The sequence below is a fragment of the Mustelus asterias genome, chromosome 23, assembly GCF_964213995.1.
Source record: "Mustelus asterias chromosome 23, sMusAst1.hap1.1, whole genome shotgun sequence".
NCBI classification, from domain to species: domain Eukaryota; kingdom Metazoa; phylum Chordata; class Chondrichthyes; order Carcharhiniformes; family Triakidae; genus Mustelus; species Mustelus asterias.
Window position 1 is genome coordinate 59,344,469 of NC_135823.1, and position 14,315 is coordinate 59,358,783.

The 14,315-nt window shown below is 47.5% G+C and overlaps 1 protein-coding gene across 1 annotated transcript in view; it reads left to right on the forward strand.

Annotated features, from left to right (window-relative positions):
- mss51 (MSS51 mitochondrial translational activator) overlaps positions 1–13,229 on the forward strand; it is a 39,404-nt gene extending 26,175 nt beyond the window's left edge. The window contains exons 5-6 of the mRNA XM_078239891.1: positions 11,584–11,677; positions 12,992–13,229. Coding sequence (XP_078096017.1) covers positions 11,584–11,677; positions 12,992–13,229 — 332 coding nt within the window. The remainder of the gene's footprint in view (positions 1–11,583; positions 11,678–12,991) is intronic.
- The last annotated feature ends 1,086 nt before the right edge of the window (positions 13,230–14,315 follow it).

The following is a 14,315-nucleotide window of genomic DNA, read 5'->3' on the forward strand; positions in this document are numbered from 1 at the left end:
TGAAAATCCCCTAGTCGCCACACTCCGGCACCTGTTCGGGTCATACAGAGGGAGAATTTAGTATGGCCAATGCACCTAAACCAGCACGTCTTTCGGACTGTGGGAGGAAACCCACGCAGAGAACGTGCAGGCTCCGCTCAGGCAGTGACCCAAGCCTGGAATCGAATCCGGGTCCCTAGCGCTTTGAGGCAGCAGTGCTAATCACAGTGCCACCATGCTGCTCCGCGGTTCTAGCCAATGAAGTACCTTTGAAGTGTAGTCACCTGTTGTAATGTGGGAAACACGGCAGCCAATCTGTGCACAGCAAGATCCCACAAGCCGCAATGTGATGGTGAGCAGATATTCTGTTTGTTGGTTGAGGGATAAATATTGGCCAGGCTTCCAGAGAGAGGTTCCTTGCTCTTAGAAGCATAAAAAAGTTACAACACAGAAGTTGCAACCATTCAGTCCATCTTGTCCATGCCAGCCCAAGGACACCCAGCTGCCCTTACTAATCCCACCTTCCTGCACCCAGCCCATAGCCCTGCAGCTTATTGCACACAAGGTGCAGATCCAGGTACTTTTAAAAAGATTTTAGAGTCTCTGCCACCATCACCAACTCGGGCAGAGAATTCCAGACATCCCCCATCCTCTGCGTAAAAAAGTTCTTCCTCATGTCCCCTCGACACCTCCTGCCACTTATCTTGCACCTATGTCTCCTGGTTCCAGAATTCTCCACCAAGGGAAACAATTTTATCCTGTCTATTCTATCTGATCCCCTCATAATTTTGACACCTCTATCAAGTCATTCCTCGTCCTCCTTTGTTCCAAGGAAAATAACCCCAACCTATCCAATCCCTCCTCATAGTTACACTTTTGATTTGATTTGATTTGATTTATTATTTTCACATATATTAACATACAGTGGAAAGTATTGTTTCTTGCGCGCTATACAGACAAAACATACCGTTCATAGAGAAGGAACAGAGAGAGTGCAGAATGTAGTGTTACAGTCATAGCTAGGGTGTAGAGAAAGATCAATTTAGTGCAAGGTAAGTCCATTCAATAGTCTGACAGCAGCAGGGAAGAAGCTGTTCTTGAGTCGGTTGGTACGTGACCTCAGACTTTTGTATTTTTTTCCCTACGGAAGAAGGTGGAAGAGAGAATGTCCGGGGTGCGTGGGGTCCTTAATTATGCTGGCTACTTTGCCGAGGCAGCGGGAAGTGTAGACAGAGTCAATGGATGGGAGGCTGGTTTGCGTGATGGATTGGGTTCCATTCACGACCTTTTGTAGTTCCTTGCGGTCTTGGGCAGAGCAGGAGCCATACCAGAAAGAATGCTTTCTATGGTGCATCTGTAAACGTTGTAGCTGACATGCCAAATTTCCTTAGTCTTCTGAGAAAGTAGAGGCATTGGTGGGCTTTCTTAACTATAGTGTCAGCATGGGGGGGACCAGAACGGGTTATAGAATCATAGAAAGCCTACAGCACAGAAAGAGGTCATTCGGCCCATCAAGTCTGCACCGACCACAATCCCACCCAGGCCCTACCCCCATATCCCTACCTATTTACCCACTAATCCTTCTAACCTATGCATCTCAGGTCACTAAGGGGCAATTTTTAGCATGGCCAATCAACCTAACCCGCACATCTTTGGACTGTGGGAGGAAACCGGAGCACCGGGAGGAAACCCACGCAGACACGAGGAGAATGTGCAAACTCCACACGGACAGTGACCCAAGCCGGGAATCGAACCCAGGTCCCTGGAGCTGTGAAGCAGCAGTGCTAACCGTTGTGCTACCGTGTTGTTGGTGATCTGGACACATAAAAAACTTGAAGCTCTCGACCCTTTCTACTTCGTCCCCGTTGATGTAGACAGGGGCATGTTCTCCTTTACGCTTCCTGAAGTCGATGACAACCTCCTTCATTTTGTTGACATTGAGGGAGAGATTATTGTTGCCACGCCAGTTCACCAGATTCTCTATCTCATTCCTGTACTCCTTTCCCCCCCCTCCCCTTTCCCCCCCTCCCCTTTCCCACCCCCCTCCTCTTCTCATTCCTGTACTCTGTCTCGTCATTGTTTGAGATCCGACCCACTACGGTGGTGTCGTCAGCAAACTTGAAAATCGAATTGGAAGGGAATTTGGCTGCACAGTCATAGGTGTTTTCTAACCCAGGCAACATTCTTGTAAACCTCCTCTGCAATCTCTCTGGAGCAATTACGTCCTTCTTGTAATATGGCGACCAGAACTGCACACAATACTCCAGTTGCGGCCTTACCATTATATAGTTCCAACATTATGAGAGAGATTCTCCGACCTCCCAGCGCGTGCTTCCCGCCGGCGGGAGATGGCGCGTTGTTTGCTAGCGGCGGGATTCTCTGGTCCAGCTGCAGTCAATGGGAATTCCCTTTGACGTATCCCACACTGGCGGGAAACCCACGGGCGGGGGTGCGCTGCCATGGAGACCAGAGAATCCTGCCGGCGTGACCAACCGGAGAATTCCAGCCCATACCCTTCGGATTAACGCAGCGGGATCTTTTTCCTTCAGGCCGAGAGGGAGCTGTGCCACTTGGAAACGTTCTTGTTCATCCGTCCCCTTGAGTTTTGTGTCTGGAGTGTGCAAGGCCTGTGACTGTGGACTGAGAAACCGTCTCAATTTACACTTGAGCAACAAGATGGAAGCTCGCCGGTTCTTAGGGCCAGTAATAGTCTCACCATTTTGCCTCAGTGTGCACAATCCTTCTCCAAAAGATGAATCATCAATTGGAAACAGTCCCACAGTTGGCACTGACTTCAGCTGTGGCTCTTTGGAGGCCGTCTCATCTTTAAGTCAGAATGTTGTGAGTTCTGGTTCCGCTCCAAAGGTTGGAGCAGAAAATCTAGACTGATCCTGAGGGAATGAAGCACTGTTCCAAGTTCCATCTTTTGTGGAACTATTTGGCCCCTTGAGTGAATTTTTTAAAAATTAATTTGTGGGGCATGGGCGTCCATTTATTGCCCATCCCGAGTTATCCTTGTTCGTGGAGCAGTTGAGAGTCAACCACATTGCTGTGGCTATGGAGTCACATAGAATCATAGAATCCTACAGGGCAGGAGGAAGCCATTTGGCCCATTGGGTCTGCACCGACCACTAGCTCACCCAGGCCCTATCCCCATAACCCCATGCATTTGTCCGAGCTAGTCCCCCCGACAAAAGGGGCAATTTAGCATGGCCAATCCACCTAACCCACACATCTTTGGAGTGTGGAAGGATACCGGAGCACCCAGAGGAAACCCACGCAGACACGGGGAGAACGTGCAGACGCCACACAGACAGTGACCCAAGCCGGTAATCGAACCCGGGTCCCTGATCACTGTGCCACCCTTATTGTTTAAATCTTTTCAAGATGCTGTAAACTTATGGGATTCTTTTCAGAACCAATCCAAGGGGCATTTTAAGCAGAAAGTGAACTTCCTTTGTGCCACCCAATGTAGGCCAGACCGGGTAAGGACAGCAGATTTCCTTCCCTAAAGGACATTAATGAACCAGATGGGTTTTTTCGACAATGGTTTCATGGTCATCAGTAGATTCTTAATTCCAGATATTTTTTATTGAATTCAAATTCCACCGACTGCCGTGGCGGGATTCGAACGCGGGTCCCCAGAACATCAGCGGAGTTTCTGGATTAAGAGTCGAGCGACAATACCACGAGGCCATCGTCTCCCTTGAATGAGTAGGTTGAAGAAGGGCAAGGAATTCTCCATGGCCTGTCTACCACAGTAAGAAGTTTAACAACACCAGGTTAAAGTGTTGTTAAACTTCTTACTGTGTTTACCCCAGTCCAACGCCGGCATCTCCACATCCTGTCTACCACCAACATTGTTTAAACATTTATTTGTGGGTACAATATCCAGGCTGAGGCTCCAATGCAGTACTGAAGGAGTGCCGCACTGTTAGAGGCCCTGTCTTTTGGATCTGACATTAAACAGAGACCCAATCTGCCCTCGTAGGTGGAAAAACAAAAAGAAATTCTTACATTTATATAATGCCTATCATGGCTTTGTGACCCCAAAGCACCTAACAGCGAAGGAAATGTTTTTGAAGTGTCGTATTGTAGAAAGCACACATTCAATTTGTGCCCAGCAAGATCCCACAAACAATATATTAGTGACCAGCTTTTTCGTGATGTTGGTTCCGGGATTACTCTTCCTCAAAATAGTGAGCTGGGATCTTTTATATCAACAACAACCTGTATTTTAACAAAGTAATATGTTCTGAGGTGCTCCGTCGCCACCGCAAGGGCAGATGGAGCCTTGCTTCAATGTCTGATCTGAAACGTGGCAGCGCTGACAGTGCTGCATTCCCTCAGTACTGCGCTGAAGTCTTTTGGTAGACTCCAAATCTTGGTAGGAAGTTCTTATGCAGCCTGTTAGCTTATTGGTGACGATGAGTTCCTTAAGTAGTAAATACTGGACAAGGTGTCAGCTGTGGACTGTGCAACAGAGGAGGCTGAGAGGCGAACAAACTGAACTATATACAATTATGAGGGGTCTATGAAAGGAAGACCCCTAGCCCTTGGTTAAGGGTTCTATAACCAGAAACCAGAAGTTTCATAGAATCCCTACAGTGCAGAAGGAGGCCATTCAGCCCATTGAGTCTGCACCGACCACAATCCCACCCAGACCCTATTCCCGTAACCCCACGTTTTTACCCTGCTAATCCCCTGACACTAGGGTTAATTTAGCATGGCCAATCAACCTAACCCGCACATCTTTGGCATGTGGGAGGAAACCGGAGCACCCGGAGGAAACCCACACAGACATGGGGAGAATGTGCAGACTCCACGCAGACAGTGACCCGAGGCCGGAATTGAACCCGGGTCCCTGGCGCTGTGTGGCAGCAGTGCTGACCACTGTGCCACCGTGCCACCCTAAATATAAATAAGTGAATGGTTGACCAGACTCAAACTCTTTTGGTGGTGTTGTCCGTGGAGTGAATCTTGGCCGGGTCATGTGGGGAAGTTTTCCTCTGAGCAATGTTGTGCGATCTTCGAAGTTCACCTTTATCAGGCAGTCTAAGACCTCATTTAATGGCCCTGAAATTTGGGTATCCAGATCTTCACTATACCATTCCTGTCCTCCCGCCATTGGCTCGCTGACATGTTCATCCTTGTGAGGAACCACCAATTGGAAAACAGCCAAATTCTTCTTTACCCGATTGGCTGATTTTTGACCATCGACCAAGCAGCGTTTTTTCCTCATGTTCAATAGTTTTTCAACAAAAAAACGTGTGACAGTAAATGAAAAAAATCTTATTTTAATGCCATAACAACTTTTCTCCAGGATTATTGGAAGCAGTATTGGTAGAACTGGGGGGTGTCCCATCATGCACTGGGTGTTAGATACAAGGGGAGGCCATGTTGGCGTGGTTGGTAACCAGGTCAGGGGTGATGGGTAACCAATCATTGGTAACCAGGTCTTTGGTGACCGGTAAACAGATTGAAAGTCATTGGCCTCTTGGACAGGGGAATGATCGGTAGCCAGGGTGGGAGTAATCAGTAACCCTCTTTGGGAGTGCATTTGAGAGTTGTGACACTCAGGAGAGGTAGGGGGTGACCTGGATTATTTTGTCGTGAGGCTGGGAGAGTGACTGTGTTCCCTGAGTTCCACAATCATGTGGAGCCAATGCCGCACGACACTGGGCAAGTCCGGCGCTTGATGAATGAAGTGTTTGACCCACAGCTCAAGCAGGATCCTAAAGATACATTCCAAATGAGCATAAGGTATAAGGGAAAGAGATTCCCGGGACTGTTGTGCAGAAGGAGGAGGTCTTATGGCGTACAGTGCCCCTGCCTCTGAGCCAGAAGTTCTGGGTTCGAGTCCCACCCCAGGACTTGATGACCAAGGAAGGTGCATTCATAATGCGGCCAAACAGAATCATAGAATCCCTACAGGGCAGAAGGAGACCATTTGGCCCATCAAGCTTGTACCGACAACAGTCCCACTCAGGCCCTATCCCCTTAACCCCATGTATTTACCCTGCTAGACCCCCAAACACGAAGGGGCAATTTATCATGCCCAATCAACTTAACCTGCTCATCATCTAAGTGTGGGAAGAAACCCACACAGACACGGGGAGAACGTGCAAACTCCACTCAGACGGTCACCCGGAAGCCAGAATTGAACCCGGGTCCCTGGTGCTGCGAGGCAGCAGTGCTGACCACTGTGCCATCATGAGTGTCAACCTGCAAAATCCTTCCTATACACACACTAATGGTTAGCGGTAAGAGTGGGAGAGACTTCTGGTCAGCCACACTTGATGCGCTCCCTCAAGCTATAAACCTCTGGGCGGCACGGTGACACAGTGGTTAGCACTGCTGCCTCACAGCTCAAGGAACCCGGATTCGATTCCTGGCTTGGGTCACCGTCTGTGCGGCATCTGCACATTCTCCCCGTGCCTGCGTGGGTTTCCTCCGGGTGCTCCGGTTTCTTCCCACAGTCTAAAAGACCCGAACAGGCACCGGAGTGTGACAACTAGGGGATTTTCACTGTAACTTCATTGCAGTGTTAATGGAAGCCTACTTGTGACACTAATAAATAAACTTTTAAACTGTAATTGGTAAAAGTTATGCTAATTCTCTTTGATATATTCTAACTTGTGTTCTTAAATAAACTTTGTTTAATAAAAGCTTCCTAGTGGGTCACTTGAATCATACCTGGAATGAAACACCTTACATTCACCATTGCCAAAATCAAATGTAAAACTTAAGGTCTAGGCCAACTTTACAAAACACCTTGGAGTCTCTGGCTTGGGGCTTAACAACCACAAGAGGGGTATTGAAACGGATGTGGGATTTTGGGACCCTCTAACTGAGTGTTAAGCAGTAGGTTCACTTCACATTGCCCCACCGAAACCAGCAGTGCCGTCGTGGTTAGGAGTTCCCCTTATAGAACATAGAACATTACAGCGCAGTACAAGCCCTTCGGCCCTCGATGTTGCGCCGACCAGTGGTACCAATCTAAAGCCCCTCTAATCTACACTATTCCAATATCATCCATATGTTTATCCAATAACCGCTTGAACGCTCTCAATGTTGACAAGTCCACCACTGCAGCAGGCAGGGCATTCCACGCCCTTACTACTCTCTGAGTAAAGAACCTACCTCTAACATCTGTCCTATATCTCTCACCCCTCAATTTAAAGCTATGTCCCCTCGTGTTAGCCAACACCATCCGAGGAAAACGGGTCTCGCTATCTACCCTATCTAATCCTCTGATCATCTTGTATGCCTCTATTAAGTCACCTCTTAACCTTCTTCTCTCTAACGAAAACAACCTCAAGCCCCTCAGCCTTTCCTCATACAATTTTCCCACCATACCAGGCAACATCCTGGTAAATCTCCTCTGCACCCTTTCCAACACTTCCACATCTTTCCTATAATACGGCGACCAGAACTATACGCAATACTCCAAATGCGGCCGCACCAGAGTTTTGTACAGTTGCAGCATGACCTCCTGGCTCTGAAACTCAATCCCTCTACCAATAAAAGCTAACACACCGTACGCCTTCTTAACAACCCTATCAACCTGGGTGCCAACTTTCAGGGATCTATGTACATGGACACCCAGATCCCTCTGTTCATCCACACTACCAAGTATCTTACCATTAGCCCAGTACTCTGTATTCCTGTTACTCCTTCCAAAGTGAATCACCTCACACTTTTCCGCATTAAACTCCATTTGCCACCTCTCAGCCCAGCTCTGCAGCTTATCTATGTCCCTCTGTAACCTGCCACTTCCCTCCGCACTGTGGAAGTGTTGTCTACAACTCCACCGACTTTAGTGTCATCCGCAAATTTACTAATCCATCCTTCCATGTCCTCATCCAAGTCATTAATAAAAATGACAAACAGCAGTGGCCCCAAAACAGATCCTTGCGGTACACCACTAGTCACTGAACTCCAGGATGAATATTTCCCATCAACCACCACCCTTTGTTTTCTTACAGCTAGCCAATTCCTGATCCAAACCACTAAATCACCCTCAATCCCATGTGTCCGTATTTTCTGCAAAAGCTTACCATGGGGAACCTTATCAAACGCTTTGCTGAAATCCATATACACCACATCAACCGCTTTACCCTCATCCACCTCTTTGGTCACCTTCTCAAAGAACTCAATAAGGTTTGTGAGGCACGACCTACCTTTCACAAAACCGTGCTGACTATCCCTAATCAAATTATTCCTTTCTCGGTGTTTATAAATCCTATCTCTTATAATTCTTTCCAATACTTTGCCCACAACAGAAGTAAGGCTCACCGGTCTATAATTACCAGGGTTGTCCCTACTCCCCTTCTTGAACAAGGGGACAACATTTGCTATCCTCCAGTCTTCTGGCACTGTTCCTGTAGACAATGACGACACAAAGATCAAAGCCAAAGGCTCTGCAATCTCCTCTCTAGCCTCCCAGAGAATCCTAGGGTAAATCCCATCCGGCCCAGGGGACTTATCTATTTTTACCCTTTCCAGAATTGCTAACACCTCCTCCTTATGAACATCAATACCATCCAGTCCAACAGCCTGCATCTCAGTACTTCCCTCAACAACACTGTCCCTCTCCAGTGTGAATACCGACGAAAAATATTCATTTAGTGCCTCTCCTATCTCTTCAGACTCCACGCACAACTTCCCACTCCTGTCCTTGACTGGCCCTAATCTTACCCTAGTCATTCTTTTACTCCTGACATACCGATAGAAAGCTTTAGGGTTTTCCTTGATCCTACCCGCCAAAGACTTCTCATGTCCCCTCCTGGCTCTTCTTAACTCTTTCTTTAGGTCCTTCCTGGCTAACTTGTATCTCTCAAGCGCCCTAACTGAGCCTTCACGTCTCATCTTAACATAAGTCTCCTTCTTCCTCTTCACAAGAGATTCAACCTCCTTAGTAAACCACGGTTCCCTCACACGTCTGCTTCCTCCCTGTCTGACAGGTACATATTTATCAAGGACGCGTAGTAGCTGTTCCTTGAACAAGTTCCACATTACAATTGTGCCCATCCCCTGCAGTTTCCTTCCCCAACCTATGCCAGCTAAATCTCGCCTAATCGCATCATAATTTCCTTTCCCCCAGCTATAACTCTTGCCCTTTGGTATATATCTATCATTTTCCATTGCCAAAGTAAACGTAATCGAATTGTGGTCACTGTCACCAAAGTGCTCACCTACCTCCAAATCTAACACCAGGCCTGGTTCATTACCCAGTACCAAATCCAATGTGGCCTCGCCTCTTGTTGGTCTATCTACATACTGCGTCAGGAAGCCTTCCTGCACACACTGGACAAAAACCGACCCGTCTAAAGTACTCTAACTATAGCTTTTCCAGTCAATATTTGTAAAGTTAAAGTCCCCCAGTACAACTACCCTGTTACTTTCGCTCCTATCCAGAATCGCATTGGAAGGGCCACAGCACCTAATGGGCGGATTCAGGGTCGCATTTGCAATACCTGAAGCCAAGGAGGAAAGTAGATAGGAAGAAGGCTAATGGAAGGTTGACACTCAAAAAAAATCAACAGAAGAAGAACCACTGCAAAAATGTGTCTGAATGGGACTAGCCACAATAGACAGGTGCGGAGGTTGAGTTTTCATTCTATCTGTGTATACCTTCCCTTATAAAGATATGGCCATCACCATCATCACTTCTTACAACTGAGCAGATTGCTTATGAATGCAGAAATGATAAAATAACATTATGTGAACGGTGTCACAGTCAGTGCCAGGTCACACTAAAACACGACCCAGTTTTAATTTTAGACCAGACAGAATCCTGTAAGAATGCCACATGATAGTGACTCTCTCCTTCTCCTCGCTTATTTATAGAGGTTTAATATCAGTATTAAATCTTGTTTTATTGGCGGCTGCCAGGCACGGCTCCCTCTGCACATCTTTTCCATTTCCAATTCCAATTCTCTTCCCGCACCTAGTGGTTGTACGAAGGCAGACTTACGTCTATTTCCACAGCTAGTAATTCCCAGGAACAGGTTACCAGCCTGTCACCAAGTTTAAAGTTTATTTATTAGTGTCACATGTAGGCTTACATTAACACTGCAATGGAGTTACTGTGAAAATCCCCTAGTCGTCACACTCCGGCGCCTGGGGTCTGGGTCACTATTGATCAGCTGATCAAGGTCACGATACAGGTTGTCTGGTTGTTATCACCCTGTTGCTGGAGGGAGTTTGTTGTGTGTAAATTAGTTGCCGCATTTCCTACATTACAACAGTGGCTACTCTACAAAAGCGATTCATTGGTTGTAAGGCATTTGGAATGTCCTAAGATCATGAAAGGTGCTATATGAATGCAAATCTTTCTTTTCTCTCTTTAAAGCCTATCTCTTTGACCAAGTGTTTTGTCACCCGGCCTAATAATCCATCTTGTGTGAGCCAGTGTCAACCTGATGACACTCCTCTAATACACCTTGGGATGGTTTACACCATTGAAGGTGCTACATAAATGCAAGCTGCTGTTGTTATTTAAGAAATAGGAGCAGGAGTCGGCCATTTAATGGCTGATCTGATTGTGGCCTCCACCCCACTTTACTGCCAGCCCCCATAACCTGTGGTGGCACTGTGGCACAGTGGTTAGCGCTGCTGCCTCGCAGCTCCAGGGACCCAGGCTTGATTCCTTCACCGCCACCCCCCCCCCCCCCACCCCCCCCCCCCCCCCCCGAACAGAAAAATTCCCCAAGGATTCTAGTTTCACCGCCCTTTGAGAGATATATTTCCAGGGACTCACAACCCTTTGAGAGAAATAACTCCTCTTCATCCCTGTCCTAAAGTTGTACAAGACATTGGTAAGGCCACACTTGGAACACTGTGTACAGTTCTGGTCACCCTATTATAGAAAGGATATTATTAAACTAGAAAGAGTGCAGAAAGAATTTACTAGGATGCTACCGGGACTTGATGGATTGAGTTATAAGGAGAGGCTGGATAGACTGGGACTTTTTTCTCTGGAGCGTAGGAGGCTGAGGGGTGATCTTATAGAGGTCTATAAAATAATGAGGGGCATAGATCAGCTAGATAGTCAATATCTTTTCCCAAAGGTAGGGCAGTCTAAAACTAGAGGGCATAGGTTTAAGGTGAGAGATACAAAAGTGTCCAGAGGGGCAATTCTTTCACACAGAGGGTAGGGTGAGTGTCTGGAACAAGCTGCCAGAGGTAGTAGTAGGGGAGGGTACAAAGCATTTAGACAGTGACATGGATAAGATAGGTATAGAGGGATATGGGCCAAATGTGGGCAATTGGGACTAGCTTAGGGGTTTAAAAAAAAAGGGCAGCATGGACAAGTTGGGCCGAAGGGCCTGTTTCCATGCTGTAAACCTCTATGACTCTATGTCTATGACTCAATAACCATACTGAGAGAGGGAGGGAGAAGGCTGCCTTTATAAAGAATGGGAGTAATGATCTTTGACTGATTTGGGTATCAGTGTTGTACAGGAAATTTCAATAAACCAAGCCTCTGAAGGATTCCGTTCTTTGCGTCGATTGTTCAACATTTTTCGGAGCCAGGTTGGGATGTGTTGCTAGGCGGTGATCACTGTGTATAATTCTGAGCCCTCTCTCTATACCCAGGATTCCATGCTTCACAGGGCCTGACTGAGGGCTGGCTGCCAACACTTCTGCTGCTGAGGGACTACGAGATCCCATCCTTCTTCACAGTGTACACGTAAGTTCCCCGTGCTATCGTCGTAACACTGCATCTCCGTTTTGCTATCGAGTAAAAGAATGCTCACAGGACTGAAGGAGGCAATTCACAGAATCCCGACAGTGCAGAAGAAGGTCATTCAGCCCATCGAGCCTGCACCGACAACAATCCCACCCAAGCCTACCCTGTAACCCCCCACATATTCATCCTACTAATCCCCCTGGCACTAAGGGGCAATTTAACATGGCCAATCAACCTAACCCGCACATCTTTGGACTGTGGGAGGAAACTGGAGCACCCGGACAAAACCCACGCAAACACGGGGAGAACGTGCAAACTCCACACAGACAGTGACCCAGGCCGGGAATCAAACCCAGGTCCCTAGAGCTGTGAGGCATCAGTGCCCCTTCATGTCCCAAGATGTGCAGGTTAGGTGGATTGGCCCTGCTAAATTGCACCTTAGTTTTCCAAGATGTGTAGATTAGTGGGGGAAATGCATGGGGTTACGAGGATAGGGCCTGTGTGAGTGCTCTTTCAGAGTGTCAGTGCAGACATGATGGGCTGAATGGCCTCCCTAGAATCTAGGGATTCTATGATTCCAGGATTTCTCCAGTATGTGTCTCCAAAGAGGCAAGGGAGGAAATTGCTGGGGCCTTGAGAGAAATCTTTGTATCCTCACTGGCGACAGGGGAGGTCATGATGTGGAGATGCCGGCGTTGGACTGGGATAAACACAGTAAGGAGTCTAACAACACCAGGTTAAAGTCCAACAGGTTTATTTGGTAGCAAATGCCACTAGCTTTCGGAGTGCTGCCCCTTCGTCAGGTGGAGCACACTAGTGTCCAAAGATATGTAGGTTAGGCAGATTAGCCATGCCTCTTAGTATCAGGGGGATTAGCAAGGGAATATGTGGGGTTACAAGAATAGGGCCTGGATGGGATTGTTGTTGGTGTTGATGGGCCAAATGGCCTCCTTCTGCAGTGGAGGGATTATATTCTATAACATCTCCTTATGTGGCTCAATGCCATTTTTGTTTGACAATCATTCCTTCAGGGAGCGCCTTGGAATATGTGAAAGGTGATATATAAATGCAATTTATTTCGCCGTTGTTGAGCACTCACTCACCCTGCTGAAGCAGATGTGTTGAAAGGTTTAAATGCTTTGTGAGGGATGTGTCTTCACCTAATCCCTGGTCCAATGAGAGGATTATGTTGGCCGTCCATCTTGAGGAATGGCTGTTCTCTGAGGACTATCACACAAACACATACCACAATCCTGAATGCCGTCTGCTTCCGTTTTGTTCCTGCATTGAGCTGCTCCCCTTCCCTGTTTGCAGTGACCAGGAATTGAAGTATTCCCTGGAGATCCTTCGGGAGCTCGAGACCAGGATCATCAGCTACGGGGCGAATCCCTTCGCCTCCTTGAAACTGGAGCAGGTGCAGTCCAATCCCAACAAGCAGCTGATCCACAGCAACTCCAGCTACCTGATGTTCCAGGGAATCACGGAGCCAGTGGATGGGATGGACCCGGAAGACCCGGGACAAGGGAACTTCCTTCAAACTCTGGCAGAGTGACGGGCAACACTGGAATTCTGTAGCGAGGCAAAATAACCTTGCTCTGTTTGCAACTAATCCACAAGAAACCAACAACTGTCATCATATTTCAGGAGTTGTAGAATAGTAGAGAGCCAATGCGGCTCTCCGTGTCTTGCCTGTGTTGTGGTATGCCTTTAATTGGGTGTGCTTCTGCTTTATGTATACATTACTAAAGGAGCAATGTATCTCGTGACTCAGTCTCAGGGCTCGGTCTTACCTGCCGTTCACGCCCCCCCTCCCCCCAACAGCCAAGTCAGAGAATTTGGCAGCCACGTCGAAGAATCTGGTGCCCAACCAAATCTCCGTTCACTGCAGCGGGATGGGAAAATCCCACCGGCGTCAACGGTGGTAAGATTCCGGCCTCAGTCACCATTTGTTCTGAGAAAGCTACCACGTGTATAAGTTCTCCAACTGTGTAATACTGCTACCAACGCTTTAACAAATGAACCTACGTATTTTTGTGTTAACCAATGCGGCAGGGCAGCACAGTGGTTAGCACTGCTGCCTCACAGCACCAGGGATCAGGGTCTGATTCCCGGACTGTCTGTGCGGAGTCTGCACATTCTCCCCGTGTCTGCGTGGGTTTCCTCCGGGTGCTCCGGTTTCCCCCCCACGGTCCGAAAGACGTGCTGGTTAGGGTGCATTGGCCGTGCTAAGTTCTCCTTCAATGTACCCGAACAGGCGCCGGAATGTGGCGACTCGGGGATTTTCACAATAACTTAATTGCAGTGTTAATGTAAGCCTACGTGATAAAATAATAAATAAACTTTAAATACGTGGAATGTGCCTTGATGCTTTTCTACCAAGTACCGTGGAGATGAAAAAACACAACAGTGGACCTTTGAATGAGCTTTTCAATTCATTCCACTTTCCCCACTCTTTCCTCATTGTCACTGTAGGGGTTTTTTCGGAGGCTAAGTATTGAGCTTAACTTTAGCTAATGCAAAGACTCGTCGCTACAGTATCCTGGTGAAAGATGTTTCTTTATTGATCAACGTACGCTGGGAGACAAGTGCTAGGCAGTCCAACTCTTCTCTGAAGTTACAACGCACCGGCAATATCCAA